This window comes from Protopterus annectens, chromosome 1.part0 (assembly GCF_019279795.1).
Source record: "Protopterus annectens isolate FY-2018-M chromosome 1.part0, PAN1.0, whole genome shotgun sequence".
Classification (NCBI taxonomy): domain Eukaryota; kingdom Metazoa; phylum Chordata; order Ceratodontiformes; family Protopteridae; genus Protopterus; species Protopterus annectens.
Genome location: NC_056725.1, coordinates 123274302 through 123300740, shown reverse-complemented (window position 1 = coordinate 123300740; position 26439 = coordinate 123274302). Strand labels below are relative to the sequence as shown.

General features: G+C 38.5%; 1 protein-coding gene across 3 annotated transcripts in view; it reads left to right on the top strand.

Annotated features, from left to right (window-relative positions):
- Positions 1 to 26439, top strand: part of SYNE1 (spectrin repeat containing nuclear envelope protein 1) — a 2173401-nt gene that overhangs the window by 1848234 nt on the left and 298728 nt on the right. For all 3 annotated transcript variants that reach the window (XM_044089035.1, XM_044089189.1, XM_044089105.1), the window contains 2 exons: positions 16401 to 16601; positions 25135 to 25263. In XM_044089035.1, the coding sequence (XP_043944970.1) occupies positions 16401 to 16601; positions 25135 to 25263 (330 nt within the window). The remainder of the gene's footprint in view (positions 1 to 16400; positions 16602 to 25134; positions 25264 to 26439) is intronic.

Here is a 26439-nt window from a genome sequence, read left to right as displayed (position 1 = left end):
AAGCATGCTCCTAAACGCTCTATCAGAATGAAGTCCAAACCTGCCTCCTGGCTTTCAAAAGAAACTAGACAACTCATATTGCTTAGGAATAAATCTTGGGCCAAGTGGAGAGCATCCAAAAATATCTCAGAGCAACAAACATTCAGACAGCTAAGGAATACTACTAAAAAAGCTATACTGACTGACAAAAAAACTACTGTTGTAAACTACAGCAATCTCACCATAACAATCCACAAAAGTTCTGGTCTAGCGTTAATAGACTCCTACACCCAGGGCACTCCAGCACACCACCCCCCCTCTAGGGGCTGATAACAATACCTCCCTTCAAACTGCCAATGCCTTGAATACCTTCTTTACAGACACCATAAAATCTCTAGCCTGTCAACTGTCCACAAACAACTCTAATCCCCAAACCTCTTTACCTAATACTCTCCCAACATTCCAAATACAACCCATTGCTACCTCATACATCCAAAAACTTATACATAAACTTAAGCCATGTACCCCCTCTGCAGACCAAATACCATCTGAATACCTGCAAAAAGCAGCTACAGCAGTTGCTTATCCTGTATCCATCCTTATAAACAGAAGCATAAATGAAGGAACAATCCCAGATATCTGGAAAATCTCTAACATTATCCCTCTACATAAAGGTGGAAACTCCACTGAGTATTCCAACTACAGGCCTATAGCTCTCTTATTACCCTTAGCTAAAATTATGGAAAATTGTATTCACCATCAACTAATTAACCACCTAACCCAACATAATATACTAGCTAACTGTCAACATGGCTTCAGGCCATTTCATAGTACCACCACAGCCCTCCTATCTTTTACCAACTCTATCAATAAAAACCGTAATAACAACATCCTCTCATCAACACTCTTTAATGATCTGTCAAAAGCCTTTGACATGGTCAACCACCCCCTACTCCTAAAACTCTTGAATCCCTTGCTCTTGACACCAAAACTGTTCTCTGGTTTAAGTCCTACCTTAACAATAGGCAACAAGCAGTCCTTTGGGAGAACAAACTATCTTCCCACCTGCCAATCTCCCTTGGAGTCCCTCAGGGCTCCATTCTTGGTCCACTTCTATTCTCAGTATTCATCAACGACCTTTACTTAGCAATCCCTCAAACTACCTGCATGCAATATGTAGATGATCCCACTCTCATATGTTCTGCCAACTCCACATCTGAACTACAATCCCTAACCCAGACAGTATTCAACTCAGTCGAGGCATGGTTTCTAAACCGTTGCCTCCTTTTAAATGCCAAAATAAAACAAGCTCTTACTCTTCACACCTAACAGTAAGCCCCCCCCCCCCATCAATTTCTCAATCAAATAATGGCACCATTATAACCCCAGACTCTACCACCAAACTATTAGGAGTCTTAATTGACAATAACCTTACATTTGACAATCATATAAATAACACAATAAAAGCCGTAAATAGAGAATTGGGCTCCCTATATAGAATAAAACCCTTCTTAACAACAACAGCCAGAACTACAATTGCCCACTCTCATCTAATCTCCACTCTTTTTTATGCTTCCCCCATTTATACCAACCTAAAGAAAAATAATCTCACTAAACTAACTCCTATAATAATATTGCCAGGTTTGCCACTGGGAACCCATTCAGAACTCACCACTGTCTGAACCTAAAGCAGCTAGATTGGCTTGAACTAAAAAACATTTTGATACTTTCCCACCTTACCATTGTTCATAGGATATTCTACCAACCGAACAACATACTGATACTCTCTGACCTTATTACCCCCTATGCTAACCTCAATTCCTTACGCTCTTCCACTAAACTACTGGCTAGCATTAGCAAGTCTAATAACTTGGCAGGTGACTCCTTGTTTTCTAATACAGCTGGAAAATTCTGGAAAATGTTGCCATCAGATCTAACTGCACTTCCCTCCTTCCCACTCTTTAAACAAAGGCTGAAGCAACATCTTAAAACTTACTGGTTCTGCCCTTGCTGTTACCCTGACTAATTGTCTGCATTCTCTTTTGCCATTTTTCTCTATCCTGACTTCCCTTACTTTTTTATCACTACTTACCCCTGGGTAGCAGTAACTGTCTGAAATTATTGTTGCAAATAGGAGAGGAATTAAACTGTGAACATATTGTAAACAACCTCACATATCTTAATTGAAAGAGTATCTTGTTGCTTTCAAAGTTTTTGTGTTTCATAATTAGCATACTTCTCTTTACCTAAGGCTCTCTAATTATTTTTAACTAATTTTGTGTAAATAATTTCTTTTGAATATGAATATGGTATTTGCTTAAATACTATGACTTTGTAAATACTGCTTTCTCATTTTATTTTGTCTTACATTTTTTTCTCTTATAATTGTGCATTATAAACTTTTAAATGCCACCGTGGAGCTTTTCTCCCCGGGCCTTTGCTGAAAATGGAAATATATCCAGTTGGACTAGCACAGTTAACAAATGTAAAATAAAATAAATAAAAATAAAAAATAAATTTGGTATCTTTGTTTTATTTTTATGTATCCAAGCTACATAACAGCAAATCAGTAAAAAAAGCACGATAAACCAGTAAACAACAGCTCACGACCAGAGCAATCACAAGGACCTGGAAACAGATAATGTACTTCAAAAGACTCCTTTATTCCACTTTATATCCACAGATAAAAACAGCTCTTCAAAACTGAGAACAAGAAATATTGTCAAGCGCTTTCGCCCGGGCTCTCCCAGGCTTTATCAAGACAACTATAAGTGGAAAAGTACTTCCTTTATATACATTTGCCTATTCCCCTACTTCCTTAATTGTATTGTTGGACTTAATTAATTAATTAAATTTTATTATTAAACACAACCAATTGATATTTCTTAAAAAATCTAATGGTTAATATTCTTTCAAACATTTAAAAACATTTAAAAACCTTAGAAATAAACTAACAAGTAAATAAAAATAAAAATGAAAACACATACATCGACTTTATGTCATAATTGCACTTTTAACAATCCACTTTAGCAGCATTATATGGTCCATAAATTAATTTAAATTATTTTATGGTATACCTTACTTGTAAAAAAATTTTTTATTTATTTATAAACCTAACTAAGTTATTGTGTAAATATTATTAAATTTATCTGTGCTATACTAAAAAATAATTTTGTAAAACATTTTTCTTAAGTGTAATAAAAAAGAAGAAACATGCTTTTAGAAACAAACATATTTATAAAAATGTATAAAATACTTTCTATACCAATATTGTGCTTAAATAAAAAGTTCCTGTTCCAAAAATTGTTCAAACCTCCTAAAAAATATATATGTATACAAATGTATTTTAGCTTTCTGCGTATACATTCCTATATAATGCAAAGTAATGAAATGTATAACAGTACATATAACCTTATTTACAACAATTCGATGTGAAAAACCATCTCTATTAAACCCTTATTACTAAAAATGTTATGACAGTTATTTCATGCACATTATACAATTACAAACCTACTTGTGAACCACATTTTATTATAATTTGGCTCTTCGCAACTTCAGGACACTATTAATGCTTATGGCATCATTAAGGCCTGGTAGTTTTGTGGCATTTAATTTTAATTGCCATAACAATTCTTTATGTTCAAGGGATGTCTCCCAGTCACCTCCTCTTACACTATCAAATGCTTGTTCCAACACCAAAAATTTTAAGCGCATATTTTTGCAAGTAAGAGAATGCTTATAAAATGCATTCGATTCCTTCTTATTCTTAATTTCATAAATGTGCTCATATACCCTTCTTTTTAGGGTTCTTTCAGTCTTTCCAACATAAAAACATAAACAGTGTTGACAAAATCCCAAATAAACCACACCTTTTGAATTACAATTAAAATGGCCAGATGGAAATAAATTTATGTTTCTCGATTTTAAATAAATACCCTTATTGTTTAATATAAAACAACATTGGTTACAAGAATTACATTTGTAAGTTCCTCTAATAGGTTGATTCACAATATTATTGGGCGGTACCTCTCTCTCCAGTAATTCCTTCAAGTTACAGTCCCTTCTCCTAATAAATTGAGGTTTACTAGGAATACTTTTTTTGAGGTCCTCATTAATGAAAAGTATGGGCCAAAATCTATTAATTGTGTTTTCAATTTCAGCATTATTGCTATTGTATGTATATGAAAAAGAAGGTTTGGCTAACTTATCACTATTTTTTGTGTTAACCATCTCTTGAATTTCTGTTTCGCCAAGTAAAGGGGGGTAAAGTGTGCTCCTTTTTTGAGATATTTCATTACATAAAGCCTCAAATAAATTAATTGGATAACCCTTTTCTAAAAATAATTCCCTTAGGTATCCACATTCCCTATGGTAAAGGCTATCCGTACTGCAAATTCTTGATGCTCTAATTAGTTGGCCTTTTATAATTCCCCTTTTTTGGAAAAGTGGATGGTTGCTCTCAAAATGTAATAGCATGTTTGAATAGGTATTTTTTCTAAAAATAGAAGATTCAAACTGTTTAGATATGTTGTTCTTCCTTAAAGTTATGTCCAAATAGTGTAATTCATAAGGATTAATTTTATGTGTAAATTTTAAAAAACTGGTGGAGGAATTAATATGCTGCATAAATTTTTCAAATTCAATAATATCACCTGTCCATAAAATACAAATATCGTCCAGGAATCTTTTGTAATGTACAATATTTTTTGCCCAACTTGATGAAAAGATAAATTTGCTTTCCCAAAAATGTAAAACCAGATTTGAATAGGCTGTGGCACAAGGTGTGCCCATTGCAACCCCCTTCTTCTGCTTGAATAATTCTCCATTAAAAATAATGAAGTTATTGTTTAAAATAACTTCCATAAACTCCACTAGTAAGTTTATTATGCTACTGCTGAAATCTGATTTCTCAATGAGTATACTGCTGAACCATTCTAAACCAATGGTGTGGGGTATACTAGGGAATAAATCCACTATATCTATGGTAATCAAATAACTAGTCTTGTCAAAAAGTTCACTTTTTATTCCTTTCAAAAATTCCCATGAATCTTTGCAAATGCATTGTATTGTTGAAACAAGTTTTTTGGTAGCAATGTCAATAAATTTGCCCAAAGGTTCAGTGATCCCTTTGGCACCAGCAACTATGGGTCTAAATTTTAGGGGTCCAGGCCTTTGTGAACCTTTGGAATGCCAAATATAATTGGCGTTAATGGTTTGTGCACATAAAGGTAATTAAATAGTTTTTCATTTAGGGCTCTCTGCATCAAATGGTCATTAAGCATGAATTTAATTTTTGCATATGCAACATTTCTTTCATTAATGGAAACCTCTGAGTATTTTTCAGTGTCGTGTAAAATATTGGAAATGTGTGCTTCATACTCATGTTTATACATGAGAACCACCCCACCACCTTTATCTGGTTTCATTGGTCTAATTCCCTCTTTTCTGAAGAGTTTTATGGTTTCAAAATGTTCCCTTGTGAAATTCTTCGCATTATGCTCAATTTTGTTTGTTGCAAAACTTCTAAAGTCAGTTTCTACCATATCCTCAACAACTTTTAAGATAGGGTGGAGTGGTGGGTTAAAAGTACTTGCTCTTTGGAGGGGATTGTTAACTTTCTGCTCACCTTTAAAGAAAATATTTAAATTCATGTTTCTGGTGAATAATTTCAAATCCAAAATAGTTTTTGGGATGTTAATGGGTTTCTCAGGTACATAGTGGAAACCCTTTTTAAATAATTCAAAAAACAAGTTATTCACCTGTACCTCGGTGTAATTATAAATAGAGAAATTACCCTGCTTTACCATTGTGCAGGTTGGCAACTGGATTGTTTCTGTCACTGGAAAAGACCCTGGAGCAACTATCTCCTGAATTTGCTCCACCCCTGGGCTGACTGATTCGCTTCTCTGTATGTTTGTCTCCCTGGGGCTTGATGAAAAACCTGATTCTCCACCTGATTTACTTTGTAGGGTGGTTTTCCTCCTCTTTTCGGGGTATAAGAATTATTTTGAGCATCATACCCTTCAAGCCAGTCATTACGTACCCCTCTAGGTATATTTCCATAATTTCCAAGCTACATAACCTTTAATACCTGCATCCATATTTAATATCATTGCACTTAAGCAAAAGGAGAGTGTGTGTGGCTTTGATCAATTATTGTGAATTATTGCACAGTCTGTCACTGCACAAGTCGATGAATCCCAAGCTGGATTCAGGTTCTCCTGAGGTGAGACATCTCAGGGGGGATCTTTTGTTCCTACATAAAGACATTGTTCTGTCTCTTCTCTACCCTGTCTACAGTTGCCATTGTGGCTGCTTAGGTTTTCATTCAGAGTAGAACCCACATCTGTTTGGCACTTCGGTAGGTCTTATTTGTCTGAATGAAAAAGGTTTTCCCATTGATGCCAGCACAAATTACCACAGTCTTGAAATACCTTTTCTCTTTTGGATGTTGTCCTTTCTTATCTTTTTTTGGGGATTTGCACTTTGCATCATAAATATTGACAGATGCTCCTTTTGAACTGTCGTTTTTTTGTTGGGTCATTTGACGTTTTCTACTAGAAGACAGTGTATCTCTTGGCAGCTACCTACATCAACTAGATATATTTCTGAATTACAATTTTTAATTTGTTCTACTCACACTATGGTATTTCACAAGGAAGGAGTGGTAGTGTCTACAAGTCCCACATCTGTACCAAAGGCAATGCTGGACATTCTGTTACATCAGATGATTTGTATGCTATCCCTTTGAGTGGAGGCAGAGGATGTTAAACAGTTTGGATCATAGGAGCCAGTTGTGAATCTGTGTTCCCAGAATTAAGAAAACTAGGAAATTATTTCAACTTTTCTTCTCCTTTATTCCTTTAAGGTGAGTGTGTTTGTCTTGGTGGAGGCTCTGACAGAGATACAGACTATTTTCATGTTCTTTTTTTTTTTCCTGTGTGTTGGTTTCTTTTATGATTTAGTAGTACCATTTAAGGTTTTGTTAGAGCATCATCTTTTTTACGGATGCCTGCTTTTCCAGCCTTTTTTCAAAGGGGATGAGTTCAGCCAGGTAGGTTTTGTAAGGCAGACATCTAATCTTCTGTTTATGTAGTGTAAAAATATTACAGCCTAGAATGATGGAATACAGCTTCTATGTCTGTCTTTCTTTTTTCTTATGCCTGCAGACAGTGTCCCTCTCCCATCGATCTATAGTTCTCCCACTTGACAATGCCAAGTGAAGAGGGTGTCATAAGGCAGCCGTAAAGGGAGTTCATTTTCCTGCACTTCCCCACTATCTCCATTCAGGCAGTGTCTGTACTCTGATTGCCCCAATGCCTTGAGGGTCTGACTTTACCTTCCCAGACTTGGACGTCTCACATTTAAGAATGGACTGTAATTCTTCCCAAGACAGGAATCTACATGACAACCCACAGGCACATTAGTGCTTGAATCAGAATTGAAATGTGTAAGGAATTTTTCTGTTATAGCTTAATCCCTCTCTTTAGTCGCTTGGAAAAAAATGGGAACTCAAATCAGTACAGACCCAAAGCTGTATTCACTTTTAATCATGCATGTAATCTTGAGGTGATATTGCAATGGTGCTTGAGGGTGCACACACCCCACATCACTTTCCTGCTGTCTGCCATACTCACTGTCAGCCATATGTTAAGCGTTGTACAGCAGACTGAGCTGCCATCCTTTCTTCCTATGGAGATAGCTGACACTTCTCTCCTTAGTTAGATAATAACTTGACATTCTACCTATATCTCATAAATTCCCAGAGAGACACAGAAGGAAGAAATAATACAGTTTTTTTGAGGATAGTCAAACAGTAGATGTTTGACTTCTGCTACTTCTCTCAGGGTCCAGATTTCTTTCTGTGAAGTGCCCATTTTATCTCTGTTTTCAAAGGCTTCTGTATTGTGTGTTTTATTTTTGTGGTACTAATGCACCATTGCTGTTGAATGGCATGTGTGTCTATTGTGTGGACACTGAGATAATCATTAATCATCCCAGCAGATACTGTGCTTATTGAGGGCTAAGACTACAACTGGCTGTGCTAGTGAATGCAGCTTTGTTGGTGTCATGGTATTCATACAGTAGTGTTTACTCTTATGGCGGATGGAATAATCAGACATGGGTGTTATGACATTAGCCTGTGGGAAATATATTTTGTGTACTCTTATTGCCTGGATGGTAATAGAAATTGACCTGAAGTGTACATCTTGCTTTTCTTATTTGCATTTGTATATTTTTCCTTAACAATCACCAACCTTATTTCCCTAATTAGTATAGTTCCTTTTTCCCATGAGAACACCAGGAGAGGGACATGAAATCTGGGTATTGTGACTGTCATCCAGCAAGTGATAAGTGAACCTCTGACCTGGGGAACTGCAGTACTGACCAATGGTGTGTGTGTGTGTGTGTGTGTGTGTGTGTGTGTGTGTGTGTGTGTGTGTGTGTGTGTGTGTGTGTGTGTGTTTGTGTGTTTCCACACACTTGCCAAGTCTGGGTACAGAGAAGTATGTTGTTTGGATGGCCGTGTGCCCATCCCTTTTCTTTTTGCTGCTTATTCTGCCAGCCATACTCTTCCTGATAACAGCTATGCAGTGAATTGAACTAAATCTCTCCCACAGGATTGGCATACTGACTTTCATCACTCACTATCAACCCATTGGATAGTTCTTACAGTGTAACTGAGCTTGATCATTGAACCCACGTGGTTGATGTTGCATTCAGGGCTGCATCATTCTACACCACAGGTTTCACCTGCAAACTGCAGTTTAAGACCATATGAGTGTCACAAACATTGATTCTGCAACCATTCCTTTTGTTCATAAGTAAGTACTAGGCTGCCCTAGGGCCTATATAAGCCTAGCCAAAAAGATAATCTGGCTTTCGCCACCCAAGAAAAATATTTTTCTGTGCCCCTGTTGAGCAGAGTTTCTTTAGGACAGGAATCTATCCCTCCAGCATGTTCTGTTTATTGTTGTGACAAAGTTTAGGTCCCTATAGCATGTAGTTCAGATGGATTGGGATTTTTTTAAGTGGAGCATGCCCGACAGCTCTGGGTTTGACATAGCTTTGTATGTTAGGCAGAGATCACCTCTGGGTAGGCGATATGCGATGGAGTAAAGCTGGAGATTTTTGAGACAGTCTGTGTAGGGCATCTGTTTGAGGCTAGTAATCCTCTTCATGAGGTATTTCTGCGGCCTTTCCAGTTGTTGTAGATGTTTGGTGAGGTACATACCAAAAGGGGCGCTGTATTCTATAATGGGTCTAATGAGTGATGAGTAGAGGGGAACAATGACCTCTTTTTTCCTGGATGAGAAACCTTTTGTGATGAGGAGTGCCACATAGAAGGATTTCCTGACTACTGTGGCAATGTGATTATCAAAGGAGAGACTACTGTCCACCTGTGTCCCAAGGTCTCTTATCACACTTTCGGTGTTAAGTAGACTACCGCCTATGTGGTAGTTCATGGGTACAGAGCTTTTACCAAAAGGGATGACAATGCACTTTTTGGCATTGAGCTTGAGGCCATGACTTTGACACCAGGCAACTGTCTCAGTGAGGCCCTTTTGTAGGATGTCCACTTTGTTATCGGTTATGGCTCCGAGTTTGCAGTCATCAGCGAACTTCATTAGCCAAAGACCTTCATTGTTAGCCTGTACTTCAGAGAAGTATATACCAAACAGGAGAGGACCCAGGACTGAACCCTGTGGTACTCCACTTGTCACTGGTCTGAAGTCAGATTTGGAGCCTGCTACTTTCACAGTGTGGGTTCTGTCAGTGGGCCAGTTGGCAACCCATCTTGTGACATAGGGATTTATACCTAGTTTAGTGAGTTTATCTATAATTCCAGATTGGGGGATAGTGTTGAAAGCCTTGGCAAGATCAAGATACGCTGTGTGAACACCTTACCATCATCTACGGCTTTGGTGACCCCTTCAAAGAAGTCTATCAGGTTTAGGAGAAATGATCTGCCTTTTACAAACCCGAACTGGGTGGGGTCCAGAGTTTGGAGATTACCAATGTCATTGTTTATAAGTTTCATGATGATACATTCCGTAGCCTTACAGACCAGGCTCATCAGGCTAATGGGGCGGTAGTTCCCGGGGTCCGTGGTGGCTCCCCCTTTGTGGAGTGGGATGACCATCACTGTGCACCATTCAGTGGGCACAAAGCCTGAGGTAAGGCTATGATTTAACATGGTACTTAGGTGGGGTGCCAGTTCATTCTGTAGCTCATGTAGAACAGAGCCTAGGATGTTGTCAGGTCCCATGGATGCTGTGTTCTTGGCTTTGGAGAGTGTGGTTTTTACCTGTGCAGCCATGATTACAGGAACCTTGCATTCTTCCGGTATAGAGATGGGTGCTTTAGGGTGTGAGAGGGGGGTAAGGTTAGCACTGAACCTACCTGCCAGGATGCTGGCAATATCAGTTGGTTCTGTATTTTTAGTGCCATTGTGCTGTAACTCAGAGCAGATCTGAGCGTTGCCATTGAGATTCTTGACATAGCTATAGAATGCTTTGTGGTTGTCTTTAGAATCAGTAGCGATTTTGTTTTTGTAACTAGTTTTGGAGGATTTTATGAGGGATCTCAGCTTCTCACTGAGGCTGACCAGAGAGTTCCTCCAATCATGGGATTTTATTCTTTTTTGCAACAGTTTCTTTCTTCTGTTGTAGAGTTTGTTTATGGCAGGGGACCACCAGATTGGTTTCCTTTTTTTGGAGGATAGCATCTTGGTTCCGTTAGGGATTGCATGATCCATGCACTCATGTAAGTGCTTATAAAGTGCATTTGTGTAGGATTCAGCAGTCTTGCCTCTATTGTCTGTCTGCATGGGTGTCGTGAAGTTTGCAACTTCTGTCTTAAGAAGCATGAAGTTGGCTATGGAGAAATTTTTTACGGTGGTTTCCCTAATGGGGGGTGGGGGCGGGATGTAGATGTCTAGGGTGATTAGCTTGTGGTCAGATCTGACCAACGAGGAATTGACCTGTGGTGTGAAACACTGGTTGCCTATGTTGGTAATGACCAGGTCTAGGATATTGCTGCCTCTGGTGGGGGTGTGGATAAGTTGATCCAAGGCGTTGGAATTTATGCATTCCAGAAAACATTGAGCAAAAGAGTTGGCACATGAGTAGCTTTCCCAGTTAATGGTGGGGTAGTTGAAATCACCCATTATTAGGGTGTTAGGTTGTACCCTAATATTTTCCAGTGTATCAAGAAGTGAGGAGTGAGAATCCTGGGGCATGGTGAAGGATCTGTAGCAAGCTACAATTTGGATGGTGGTCTTGCCCAGAGTTAGTTGCACTTGGATAATTTTGGATGCATTATGCTGAGCAACTAGCTTGGAGGTGTGGATATCCTTAATGAATATGGACATGCCTCCGCCTTTAGTGTTTTGGTCTAGGTTAGGTGGCTGAAAGGTGTGGTATGAATTATAGCCTGGTAATGCAGGGGTGCTTTCTGGAGCCTTGAACCAGATCTCTGCCACTGCACAGATGTCTATGTTCTCCATTTTAAGGAGTGTCTCGAGTGAGTGCATTTTGAGGTTTAGACTTCTAGCATTGAGTAGCATTACCCTCTGATTTTGCTTGCTTTTATCTGTTACGGTGGTGAATTTGCCATTTGAACCTTGCCTAAAAAATGCATTATAGGGGTGGAAAGAGCCTTAGCCAGTATCCAGAATCCCAAGGGCGACAGGTGCAGGCCATCTCTGGCAAAGCATCGTGGTATGTCGATCATGTCATCCCAGACAGACAGATACTGGATCCCCTTAGAATGACACCAGAAGCTTAGCCAATTGTTGAAGTCAGTCATTTTGTCCTTGTACTGTGGTACCATTCTGGGTGATGGCAGGATGCTACTCAGAGCTAGGGTCATACCTACCTGGAATACAAGATCGGACAGCTCCTCCATGTCTCTTTTCATGTAGTCCAGGGAGGTACATCTCAGGTCATTCACACCAACATGGACAATGACAGAGTCATATTTGTACTTGTTGTGGAGTGATCTGAGTGTGTGCATTATGTGGCGGATCCTGGCACACAACAGGCAGCTGACAGTAACTTTTTCCTTGTTTTGTCTGGTGAATGGAACATCAGTGTGCCTGACTATAGAGTCACCTATGACTAGAGTGTTGGGTACGTTGTTATGCCTTATGGGTTGTTGAGTGGCACACCGAGTTTGTGGGCTAAGTGTCATTTGGGTTGTGGTGGGGGTTGGAGGTTGCTTGCGTTTCTGCTTTCGAGGTCCCTGTTGCTTAGGCAGATTTTTATTGAGAGCTTCAACGTATGTAGGTGTGTGTTTTGTGTTTCTATGTGTGTGTTTTGGTGGTGTAGGTTTTGAGGGGCTATGTGATGAGTGTGGTGTGGTGCAGGTGTTTACCTTCTCCTCTTGACTGTCTAGTCCAGTCTTGGGTGAAGAGAGCTTTGCTTCCAGTTTGGCTATAAAAGGGCATATCTCACAGGTTGTAGTGTTGGGTGGTAGGAGGAGAGGGTTGTCTGTGTACATGAGGCAATTGCTGCATTCCCCAAGATGCCCAGATTCATCAGGTAGACAGGATAAAACACATGGAGCTGTCCCTTAGACATGCCTGGATAGGTGCTTATTTATTAAGTACTAAAAACTGTTTTGTTTTCCTCTAGACAAGTGAAGAAAGTTGAGTGCTGTAGTAATTTGTAGCTTATTTAGTGCTTACAATGAGTTCTTAACAAGTGCTGAGCTCAAAGGAATAGATTTGATTGTTAAAACTAAAGACTGGCTAGTTCTAAGGGAAAATTCGAAGAGCAGACTTTATGGTGCTGGAAATAGTTTAACCCTAGCTAAGCAGTGATGCATAAAGTGTTTTTTTTTTTTAGATAAGGTACCTAGTGCTTACCAGTCTCACTGATTAGCTAGAAGGCTTCCCTCCAACACAGAAAGGCTTGGGGGCTCAGAAACTTGCAAACAGTCCTGGATACAGCAAATCTGTATCTGGACTAGACTACTTACAGTAAAGTGGAAAGGGAGAAAGGAGGAGCAGAAGATAATTCAAGGTTAAGAAACTAAGTGGGTTGGCCTTTTCAGATATTCTCCCTGTATTAGGTAGAATGAGGTAATGACACTAGACTGGGAGGAGTGTCCCAGATCAAATTTACAGTAGGGGTGGGCAACTGGAAAGCCACCAAGTATAAGAACAGGATACCAATAGGGAGGCAGGGTGGGAAACAAAAATCAGAACAAACAAACCCAAACAGATACTTAACAAATGTAGAAAATTTCCAGTTAATACCTCACACACAGTGAGACTAGCTAGAAAAGTATGCATCAGCTAATAAGAGTGCTATAAATAACTGGTAAAAATAAGCAAAAAAGAGGATACTTAATGTTATATATCACAGATCAGTTTGCTCAGTGCCCTTCCCCCAATTAGGTCAGTGTGAAATTGCAGAAACACTCACAAGTTAACTTCTTAGGTAACAGAAAGTTGAAACCTGAAACAACTTGAAAAAAAGCTCGAAAGAACCAATGAGGTGCTTACTCCAAGCTGTAGTCCAGGTAACCCCAATCAGCCAATGACCATAAACACTTCCCTCTCACTGAAATGCAAGACTGGCTTTGGCTAAACTATGATGGCCTGGAACATGTGCTCAAACACACAGCCTGTACCAACAAACAACTAGGCCCAAAACACAAGCCTGAATATGGACAATGTTACAACTACCCACACTACTTAGGTAGAAAACAACCACAGAAATGTTTATCACAGCAGGAAAGCAGCAGCGAGTCTTTAAATGAAAGTTTTTACAGATAAAGGAGCAAGGAAACTCTAGAGAATGCTTTTAACTTTAAACAATTAAGTTACATGATACAATCCTTGGCAGGAAATCAGAACAAACAAACCCAAACAGATGCTTAACAATTGTAGAAAATTTCCAGTTAATACCTCACACACAGTGAAACTAGCTAGAAAAGTATGCAGACAATAAAAGTGCTATAAATAACTCATAAAAATAAGCAAAAAACAGGATACTTAATGTTATATATCACAGATCAGTTTGCTCAGTGCCCTTCCTCCGATTAGCTCAGTGTGAAATGGCCAGTGTGACATGCACAACAGTATTACTACTCATGGCAAAGCTGGCTGCTAATTTAAAACAGACTGTAATTTGAGCCACATGGTCACTCATTTGTTAAGGTTTCTGCATCATACATCCAGCGTTTGAGCCTCATTTCTGACTTTTGATCACTTATCGTACCGCTCAACTGTCCAGATTTGTGCCTCATATATTTGTTTTATACCTCATAAAATTTGTGGTTTTCTGGTTAATCACTGAGATGATCTCAGGATTGAAGTCACAAAATAATGATATACATTTGAGTTTCAGACTTCAAATCCATCAGAAAATGTATGTTAACACAAATCCTGTTACTCTAACAACTTTCTAAGTTTATAAGAGCAATATTTAAAATCTGCCCCTATTTCTGGGTCTTTGTCCCCCCATTTTGTGGGGCTTTGTCCAGATTTCTTGCATTAAAAGGTTGAGAGGTATGATCACATTCTGTGTGGATTTCAGACATTCTCCCGCACCTGTATGTGTATTGTCTGGGTACTGTGTTCCTTCTCTTCACATAAAGGCATGCTGTCTGACTGGTTACGCTAATTTGCCCATATCTGTTGCTTTGTGGCATGGGTCACTGCATAAAAAGGTCTGAGGAGGATCAGTACACTTACCCAGCTAAAACGATAAATAACATTAAAAATAAAAGTAAACATTTCTGCTCAGACACTGAGTCTAGCATTGTTAGAGGACTGTGGCATGATTATGTATTTATCCAACAAACTTAGCTTTCAGTAATTAAATACAAATCACTACATATAGGATAAAGCAGCCATACACATACCTGCCTGAAACTTGACACATATTACAGAAATATATAGATGTGCATACATTACTGTAGTTATGAGAGAACACTTGCTGCTACAGATGGGGAGGGCTTCTTTCTGCACTGCTACTATTCTGCCTTTAGAACATGCCCTGCAACACCAGGGAGCTGTCAGAAAAGTCAGATTAGCTACTGGACTGCTGGGGCTAGTTGAGCAAGTGAACATTCACATTGAGCCAGGATTATATGGATCTTAGAAATGCAAACTAGAATGTGTTTGTATTTTTCTGCCATTAATTTCAACCCATGATGTATCAGGGAGGGGTAGATATAGTTTTTTCTCTGTTTTTTTTCACACACACACACACACACACACACACACACACACACACACACACACACACACACACACACACACACACACACACACCCGCCTAATAATCATCAGTTCTTCCACAGTTATTTGGCTTATTCATTCCTTGGTGGGGAAAGAACTGATTGCATTAAGCAGTAATCTAGACTGGCAACAGGATGTTTGTTACTTTTGTCCCTAACCTCTTCCCCAGTAGCTGACATATGGAGAGCCTGCTGTGTCTTCCTCTGTGTATGAAGATGTTCTTGCACATGCTGTATGAAGGCTGCCATGTGAATGTGGCTTGGCTGCACTAAGCAGTTTTTTTTTATGTCTGTAAATCTCTATTCAGTAGGTGCTAGGTGCTGACATTGCCACAAGCCAGACTGAATCCCTACCATCAGGAAGGGGGAACTGATATTAGCTACTTACTCATCACCATGTACACATGCATGGCCCCTGGGATGCAGACCTTGCATTGCCTTCTCCAGTAACCCCCCCCCCCGGAACGGCAAGCTAGCATAATTTTCTCACTCAGAGCCAACTAATCATTTTTGGACTTTAAGTTGCATGCATTGCATCCTTCTGTCCAGTAGGTGCTGCCACTGCAGCACGCCAGATCTTCCTTCCTCCGGGATGGGTGAACTGGTATCAGACACTTGCTTCTATTGATTCCATCTCCTCCAGCACCGGAGCTACTAATCATTCTAGGATCATCTGGGGTGTAGTTGGGGCTTTATCCCCTGTATGCTGCAGAAACAAGCTGCTTAAAATACTTAACTGTCATAGTTGGAACAGTAAAATGATGGGAGACAGGGATAACATCTGAGAGTGTATGGAAAGTTGTTTCAGAGTTCTTTGGACCGGTGACTGGGAACACTTTTTTTACACAGTGAAATTTCTAAGGAGTATGGTAAGGTAAGGGTTAGCTGAATGAGTAACAAAGGATTAAAGCTGGACCAGTATAAAAAAGGATGTAGTTAAATAAATAGTAGGTACTGTTATAAAGGAACTTGTTGGTCAGTGGGAGAGTTAACAGCTGGGAGCATGGAGAGATGGGAGAGGGAAGTTTGTTCTAGTTAGATTGCTTCGGTAGAGTTTTTGATGCAGTGACAGTAGAACAAAGCCCATAAAATAATATAATTATGAAGATGTACACAATAATAAGTAAATATGATTATGCATTTTCTATACTACTGTTTTGTTTTAGGAACTTCAGAAAGGTGTGGATAACCGCAAGGCCATCATCCTTTCCATTAACCTTTGCAGTTCCGAATTTACCCAGTCTGATGACGCTGAGAGCAGTAACTTACAGGAACGCATAAGTGAAATGAATAAAAGGTGGGACCGAGTTAGCACACTTATAGAAAACTGGCGGTGTTCCCTGCAGGATGCCTTGATGCAGTGCCAGGTAACTAAAATTTGCACTCCCTGGTGTATATTTGTGGAGCTAAGTTATGTACTGACAAAGTGTTTTCCAGTTTTTTGTTTTTTTTTGGTTTTTCATGTTACGCAACCATGTTATGTACAGTGTAGTCTACAGAAAAATTTGAGCAGTGATGTCCAGCTATAACTACAAACTAGAACTGCATACAGTACATTGGGGTGAAGAACAAGAGCTGTTAGATCTCAGAGGGTAGTGTACAGTGTTATTGCAATGTGGGAAGTTTTGCTGCAAACAAATGCAGAATCTGAAATGTAGAATTTAAGCTGGACTTCTTCCTTTCTCATTTGTAGCATCTTTAATTGTAAATCCTATGTGTCTGTTTGTTTCTACAGAGGAAAAATGCATTGGAGTATGTGCCAAGTCTCAGTTATTAGTATGTTCTGAAAGAGCTTAGTCTGGCCCTACATTTTGTTGTCTTGCTATATAGAAATGTATGAAACAGCTGCTTAATAAAGATAACAATATAAAAAGAGAAGTGCAAGCATGTGCTATGTCAGAATGACCCACCTTTTCTGGGATGGTTTTGTAAACTGGAGTTTCCACCACCTGACTTATTCCCTTCCTTCCTTCACAAAAAGCACTTCCTTTATGGTTTCATGTCTGCACTGACTCACTGTAGCTGTGAAGGCTGGCTAATTCTGTTGCTTGTAAGGTTGGTAACAATGTGGTGGTATGAAAGGCTAATCTCATCATTGTTATGGACCTGTACATGTTCTCTAATTTTACATTTTCTTTTGTTTCAGACTTCATTTTTTGTTGAGTAATCTGTTTTGGACAATTCTTCCATCCATACCTCATTTGGGGTCCTAAAAAGTTCATGTTCTTTGAAGTTCCACATTGAAAGGGTCTGTCACACATTCACTGTTAAGAGTTTGTTTTAACCAATATCCATGGTAAATGGAAGAAAATCACATTAATTCATTAAAAGACCTTTTTATAAGTAAAACCAGCATATTTTAACCATCCTATGACCTTCCTAGTTGAAGTACTTAGTAAGCCATTAGTAAGTGTTCCACATTTTGTCCATTTGTTCTACATTATGAGGGCTAGTGTTCCTTGTTTTTGAGATGGAAGGTTGAGTGCTATGCTTCCATCTATGCCAGTACCTACACAGCACTCGATAATGCTTTACAGCTGAGCTGTGAAGCAGCCACCCCTCAGAAATTCTTAAAGTGGTTCACCCATGTTTTATGAAGGAAGAAATATTTTCTAAAATGAGTCCTAGCTCAGGAGTCAGACAAGCATGTTTAGAAAGATGTCTGCTTTACAGCCTGAATTGTTGAAACTTTATTGACATATTTTACCAGTTCTGATTTCAATTTGTTTTTATTATACCAAAAATAAACCGATTCAAGCTGTGACCACTAAATATTCAAACTGTTTCAAAAAATAAGATCACCAGTAATTTATTTGGAACAAAACCTAGTTTTATCTACTTTTTCCTATCTTGCAGTTCCTTTAACTCTGCTTGAGCCCTGCTACTCCACTGTCTTCTCCCACTTCATTTGTTTTCCTCCATTGATATCATCAGGTTATACTCAATGCAACGTATGAATGTGGGGCTGCCACTACTGCTTCTAAATGTGACGCACAGATGGCAGGATGACACCCACTTATGCCAAGTTGGATAGTACCAATGGGGTTTAAATCCCACCTCTACCAATCAAGGATAAAGTAATAGCAATAAAGGGAATGTGCACTGATGTCCTGGGTATGGGCTTCCAACCTTGACACCCAGATTGGACTGCACAAGCCACTTACAGAGCTGAGTCTCTGTATTAGCAGTCTCATAGACTTTTATCACACCATACTCTGTCTATGAACCAATGCCTTCTGGTGCCCTTATGTACAGTGACTGCCTTTCATGCAAATAGTTATTTTCACACAAACACAATTCTCAAAGAAGGCTAGCAAATTTCTCCAGTTCCACACAGCTTTCTTCCTGTCATGACAGTGCTGTCATAACTTTGGAGGATGCTAGAGACTTCCATTTAACTGCTGCTCTTAAATCAAGCTAAGTATGAAATTCACAAATTAATATTACTTTTAGGGAACTCTATGTGGCTGGAGATGTAGTTTCTCTAACTTCAGTGCATACTGTTTATAATAATGGGATCATTTGTCATTTTCTTATAAAGGGAACTATATTTATCTCTTTTTTTCCAGTCATTTTGTCTGATTCCTTTTGTCTGCTAAGTTTTATGTTAGAAATATATAATGGAAATATATTTTGACCAGAAGTCAATGAAAGCAGATGTGGTCATTTAGGGACCTGTTCCTCAGGGTCACCTTTTTGCCTTTTTAACTAGTTTACATGAACATGTCCAGATCTCTTCTAAAAGTGTATCGATTTTTACTGCACTGACTCTGTTGAGGTTGCCATGTGAAGGCCTTTATTTTTTGAGGTAAAAACTGTGGAGTATATACTCTTGTGTTGAATGGTTCACAAATACATGTATATCATTCTCTCAGGCATTTGGTGCTCTTGTGAGTGTCAAAATGATACCTAGAAAATGCAGGTCACATCTTTTGCAACTGTATAAAGTAAACTGTCAGACAAAAGGAAGACAGCACATGAGCATGCTATTTGGAAAGAAACATAGTAATCTAAAACAAAATATTGACTTTCAAAGATGGTAAAACATTTTATCCATTTATTATGCCCAAGCAACCCTCATGGATAACGCACACATCCATGTAATAGTATACATTGCATAAGAAAAACTCTTCAAAAACTAGGGATGCTTTATAGAGGCAACATTTTGCTCACCAGCACAACTAAAGCTATACTTGCTACTACTTATCTCCTCCCACACTTCTTTATGGCACCCCCAGCCTTTCTAACCTCCAGGTATCACAAGAATCAAAACTTGAACAGTGCTATAACAAGGCTACTAAATTTGCAGCAATTATCCCTTTCAGAACCCACCACTGTATAGCACTAAAAAGATAAATTAGTTAGAACTACACCATCAGCTAACATGTACTAAACTTCATATCACCCATAGAATTATCCAGAATCTATATGCTTGTGCAGCACTAAGTAACATTCTACACAACTGTGCTCCCAGTCATTACAATTCAGTGTCCAAAAACAAAACAAATTAAATCTGTTGGGTATTGAGTATACTCGTATCATGTTGCTAAGGCCTGCAACTCTATCCCTCTGCATCAGGTCACTACCACCCCTCCCATTCTACAAACCATTCTGAAAGACTTCCTAGCCAAATGCTGTCTCTGTTCTTGCTCAACCCCAGGATAAATTATATTCCTAAATGTGAACAAATACCTATTCATACCTTATACCTCCTTACACTCCCCTCTTGACTCACCTTACCTCTATCAATTTCTTTCCCTGGCTTTGTCTCTAAATGTACCATAAGCCTGCTTTTCTCTCACTTTATATTGCAGTTCCTGTTTGTATTATACTAACTTACCTGTAATTTCTATATAAACTGGCTAACATTTTTCTAAATATTAAAGAATTGCCATAAATGTGTATGTATTCTTAACCAATGTTTTCATATTATGTCTAATTTGGTATAATTGTTTAAACTGTGGTTGTTTTTTTGTATTATTTTTAAAGATTTTAAAATTATTGTACTTAAAATGTTTTGTAATACTATTGAGCTTTCCTTTCCAGATGTCCACGTAAAATGGGTTCCTACTCAGTTGGACTTTCCAGTAATTAAATGTCAATAAATAAATACAGCTGTAAAGAGACTACACATCTCAAATGTTCCCGATTTTGTCTTGTATTACAAGTCCTCATAAAACTGCGTGTTTGGAAAACTGTTAAGAATTGCAGTCACTAAATACTTTAAGACATCTGAATTTCAGATCCCATATTCCTTATAAATTGCATGCCAATAAAAAAATCTGATATTCTAGCAACTTTCCAAGAATATAAAAGCAACATTTAAAATCTTTCTCTGTTTTTGGGGCCTTGTCCCAAATTATATTTTGGCTTTGTCCTCAGTTCTTGAGCTAGGAGACTGAGGGCAATGAAACAGATTAATCTGATAACACATTACTCTTTTAACGTGTGCACGATGCTGTCGTGTTGCTGACTCTTGAATACAAATTCCCAAAGCACATGTCCCCACATCTTAGGAACCTCAAAACTGTGCCTGTATCATAGCAAAGCATATGTAATCTGGTGTGCCTCAAGGACTCCTTTCTCTAGCACATCATTTTGATGCATTAGCGGACTGGAGTTCCGCTGTGGCGAAAAAGCCGAAAGACACAACAACTGTGATTAGATTAGTGTTATTAATGATTATCTGAACTACTTTTTTCTTTATATATATATATATATATATATATATATATATATATATATATATATATATATATATATATACTTGTGTGTGTGTTTATGTACGTACACACACACACATATATATATATATATATATATATATATATATATATATGGAGGGAGAGAGAGAGAGAGAGAAAAGGAAAGTTGACTTTATGGATCTTAGAGCAACTATTTGTACAGGAATAAAAAAGAAGCTTGGCAGCCCATTGGTGCATACTGATTTCTAACCTTTGTCTTGTAGCTCAATTCCTAGTGGTAAGCTAAGATTTGCTGCACTGGTTTACAGGGGATGCAAGCACACGTGCTATTGATATGCAACAATAATGCCTCAGGTCAGCAACAGCTTGTAATGTGCAAACTATTTACTACTGCACTATTACAGTAGAACTATTAACTCTAGAGAGAATGAAAAGCAATATAACAAATCTGTAAATGTGTGCTGCTGTCCTCTTTTGTTCAAACAATTGTCTGGCCAGATTGTGCAAATCAAAGACACTGCTACAGAACTGATCAGAGATGTGGTTTCTACCAACATGCATGGATTCAGATAGATTCAAACGAAGAATAAACATTTGAGGTTCTGCATGCCTTACCAGTTGTGGGTGTTTCTGCGTTGCCCTCAGATCTTTCTTTTGCCCAGACTAACCTGATGTCTGGGTGAGCATCCTACCTAACAATGCCACTAAAGATAGACTGAGGAAATAGCCTACAGCTGGGACTGTTACAGCACTTTACTGCTTCAGTTCCTTGCCTTCTTGCTAACCTGTACCTTAGTGTTGATCAGTGCAAGTACAATTCTGTAGTAATACAACTTATTACTGGACTAGACTTTGCCACAGACCTGTCTAGAAAAAATTTTAAAAAAATGAATAAATAGAAAGACCACCAATTTGCAACTGCAATCATGTATTACTTTTTTGTATAGCACTGTATATCAGTGGGCACCACAATAAAGACTTTACAAGTCTAATGTACTAAAACTTAGTCTTTTAGAGGTGAACATTATTTTGTTAGTTTGTTTACTAGGGTAGCACCAGGGTAGTACACTGATAACAACAGACCATTTGCAGGCACAACCCGGATTAAACAGTTAAAGTATAAATTACTTTTTCAAACAAGAATTCGGTACAAAAAGTAAAATTTAGCACAGTATTTTTTAAAACACTTTTCATAGTTCTAGTTAAAAATACCTTCACTGAGCATTTCAGTAACAAAATGCCTTCAGCAGTAACACAGTAAATACTGCAATATCTCCACTGACCATTTCAGTAACAAAGTGCCTTCAGCAGTAATGCAGTAAATACTGAATTTTAAGAAGGCATACTAACATACTCAAAAAAAACACTTTATACTCTCACTAACTCACCCACATGCATACGGACACACACACACACACACACACACACACACACACACACACACACACACACACACACACACACACACAAAACAATCCACCGTACAGATACTTTTGCATGGCTAATGTTTAACTACTGTAACTTTTTGTATATGTTTGATACACTAAGACATTCATATTATGTATATGTGAATAACTGGCCTTGTTTGTAACATTAGCAATTATTATGTGAATCATGTTCATCTTTATCAAGGTACATGGTAAAATTTGTTGAAGGTGTAACTCTGTGGATGCTGTGACATACTTACGCTGGGCCAGTAATCAAGGAGCCTGAATCCTCACCACTGACACTGGAGAGGGATGTGCATTTGGAAGAGAAATGGATACATTCAGTATTTACAGATGCAGACTTCTCTGCATCAAGCACAATTTCCCTTAAGAGCACACAGGGAACACACTCAGCCCAGGGTCTGGATTTCTCTATGTCTGTCTCCCTCCAGGTCCCTAGTAAGATTCCTCACTGGTACAGCTGTAGGGTTAGTTCCTCAACTGAGTGTCCAAGCCAAGTCTTCCAGCAGCCTCTCTGTAAATGCAGTGCTTTGTGCCCCTGCCCCAAGTAGTTCACACACACACACACACACACACACACACACACACACACACACACACACACACACACACACACACACCTGGGAAAGGCTGGCTCATATTTACCTGCTGTGTCCCCCTCTGCCCAGAGTATAAGGTAGTTATCACTGTCACCAGACACCCCACTGACAGCTACTCTAAGGCCCTTAAATAAAGGGTGTCCAATTATACTCTGAAATGTTAATACTAATACAAATGTTAGTAGCTGACCAAGAGAGATAGGCCTTCTGGAGTGGTCCACACAGTGTCACCAAATAAATGTAAACACTCTGAAAAGTTATTAGCTTTCTACAAGGACCAGCCACAATAAAAGTTTTAAATATATTTAATAATAAAAGCATATGAAAATACTGAATATATATTTGCAGTAAATCACAGAGTTCAAATCACAGGAAATATTGAAAAGAACATTGATGGACAGATTGAAACAAATAAAGAAAAACAATATCTAAACTAATTTAGGAGAATTACTATTCCCAAATAACTTATTTGATAGAGCAAGACACAATGAAATACGTGAACAATAGGGTTGCCACCTGTCCCTCTTTGCGAGGGACAATCCCACTTTGGGCAGTTCTGTCCTGCGAAAAAAACTAAAAAATGGTAAATGTCCTGAGATTTTTAAGACAAAATAAATTTCTTAAGTGTTCTTATATAGTTGCATAAAATAGTTATTTTTTATCTGAAACATAAATATTATATGAAATGGCATAAGCAACACAAGTGCTATAAAAATAAGCTTTCATTTTAGCAAAAAGTGAAATTCTGTCCCTTGCACTGGCCGTGGGTATATTTTGTCCTGCAAAATCTCATGTTTATACAAAAAATGTCCTACTTTGGGCATTTGAAAAGGTGGCAACCCTAGAACAGTCTTTCTAGTCAGGTTCCCCAAAACAGATTGCTCTTCCTAAGAGATTACTCCCTGTAAAATATAATATCTAAGATGGCTTGCAGAATGACCTCATCTAGTCACCTGTCTCTAGGTTCTCACACTATTCCACTTTGAAGCTGAGACTGGAATTTAGCATGGACGGCTACAATACACATCTAAATGTGCAGTGCCTGGGGCTTCCCCTCATTTTACTGAGCTAATGAACAATAGCTTCTTCCAGACCCACCATCTCTAGTCCTGTTCAGCACTGCGGGGTGACGTTTTAATGGTTTAACAGCTCATTTACAGTTCCCTTATTTTTCTTAAAGTAAGCTAGCTGATTAATCTTTGCTATCCCAGTGTCCTCTATTAAAACATATGCATTTAATTCAGTAACATTTATGCATGTGCATTTCTTTTCATTCCAGCATGGTGCACTGTTGATACATTTTAACACAAGCAAACCTCACAAATAGATTTTCAGCACAAGCATCTGTACAAATCAGTTTGATATACAAATGACATATAATTATTTCCAAAATCCCAGCTAGCTGTGTTGGCACAAGTTGTACATCCACTGCCCTACTTTTGGCATGACTGGCAGTACCTCCTATTGTTACAGTCAATACATATAAGGAATACTAGCTGCCTGCCAGTTTAGAATCAGGAAGTTATTCCTTTGAACTGTTAAGTAGATGCAGGTAGTAACCTTGACAGAGAAATTAGAAAATGTTCATTGAAGCCCCTGATAAAAGTGAAAAGTAATAATGCTAATTGTAAAAATAAAGATATTTTTTCATGGAACATGGTCTTCTTATTGTTAGAATATAGTCATAAGTATTTTACTGCTTAGGTTTTAAGCAGGAGGTATTATTCTTTTTCATACTTTGCTACTTTTCAATTTTGATTTCAAATAGTGCATGTGTATTCTTTACTGTAGAGCTGTTATATATAAATATATTAAGACTAATTACACATTCCATTTGCGGTAACAAGAGTTATGCTATAGACCATTCATGGATTCAGTGCTTTGCTGTTTAGTTATCATGAAAGTAAAAAATGTCCAAAAAAAAGCACGCACACACACACACACACACACACACACACACACACACACACACACACACACACACACTCACACTCATGTGCGCTGCTGTATACCGTGGAATGCTACATTATAAAATAGAAAATGCAAAATTATTATTATTTTTTTTTTTTTGCAAATGGCTGATGGTTTGTAGAGTCAGGTATACTGTATGTAAATTCTCACTAATAGTGGCTTTAACAATTTTTGAAGGATTTCCACGAAATGAGCCATGGTCTACTTCTGTGGTTGGAGAACATTGACAGAAGAAGGAATGAGATCCACCCAATTGATCCAACTCTGGACTCAGATAGCCTTCAAGACTACCACAAAACTCTCATGGTGAGTTCTGCCAGAATGCTATGCACCTGTCATACCATTCTTTTTATTAACATCACTTCTTCCTAGAAATAGTGTAGTTTGTTAAGTTATGCATTTTAACTGTGGTATAGATGACAGCCTGTTTAGAAGACAAGCCACAGGGATAGAGATGGAAAAGTAGTAAGAAGGAAGAGAGAGAGTGTGAGAGGACAGATGTTAGCTCTGCATACGTGTGGGCCTCATAAGTAGGAAGAGTAGTAGAGACGGACCATTGTAGCTCTAAAGTTTAAGACAAATGCCTGTAAATCATGTATTTAGATAATCTGTAAATAAAAAGCTCAGCTGATGTTGACATAGTCTTGCACTGGTGTTGTTTTGTAGAAATTTGTACTGCTTAGATTGTGTTCATACATGGATAATCTCCTCATCAGACGTTCAGTAAAGCTGTTCCTTTATAATATTCTTGTGCTTTTTGAATTGAAAGAACTATTTAGTACTGAAATGATATATGGGTGTCTTTCTTTCTGGTGAAATGTAGATAATCCAGAATAGTTAACTCCAGATGTCTGTTGTTTTTTTTTTTTTTTTTTTGTATGTACTCCTCCCCTACTCAACTTCTGCCAGGCTCAGGAATGTTATGTTCCTCAAGGCTAATAGATGGAACAGAGGCAAGGACTCCATCTGTGCCATCATTGACCTAAGTTCAGGAATGAACTGCATCTGCTGTTAGTGTTGGCTGGAGTTACAGGATGAAGTGGCTGATGATCAGCTCTCCTATACTCACAGGACAACTCATGTTAGCACAGGGGACTGCTTCAATGTCCTAGCTTCATTGCAGTAGCTGAACCCTCAGCTAAGGACCATAACCAACCAGTGTGAGGAAGATACCTCTGCAATTCCCCTTGGGGAAACCTTGCTCCTTGGCCTTAATCAAGAGTCATCAAGAGGTCATATTCCTAAGACATTGGGATTCCCACTGAAAAGTCATGTCTGGCATACCCTACCAAGAGCAACTGGGGAACTGTGGCTTGGTGAGTGCAGAGATCAGCAATAAAGACTGAGGCTGTGCAGGGCTAGAGCAAGCAATATATATGAAAAATGCTCTGTCTCCCTTCTTCTCTGCCATGAGTGCCTTCATACCTTCTTTCTGGACAATTCCAGTTGTATCCTTTTGTTTTGAAGGATTTCTGACTTTTA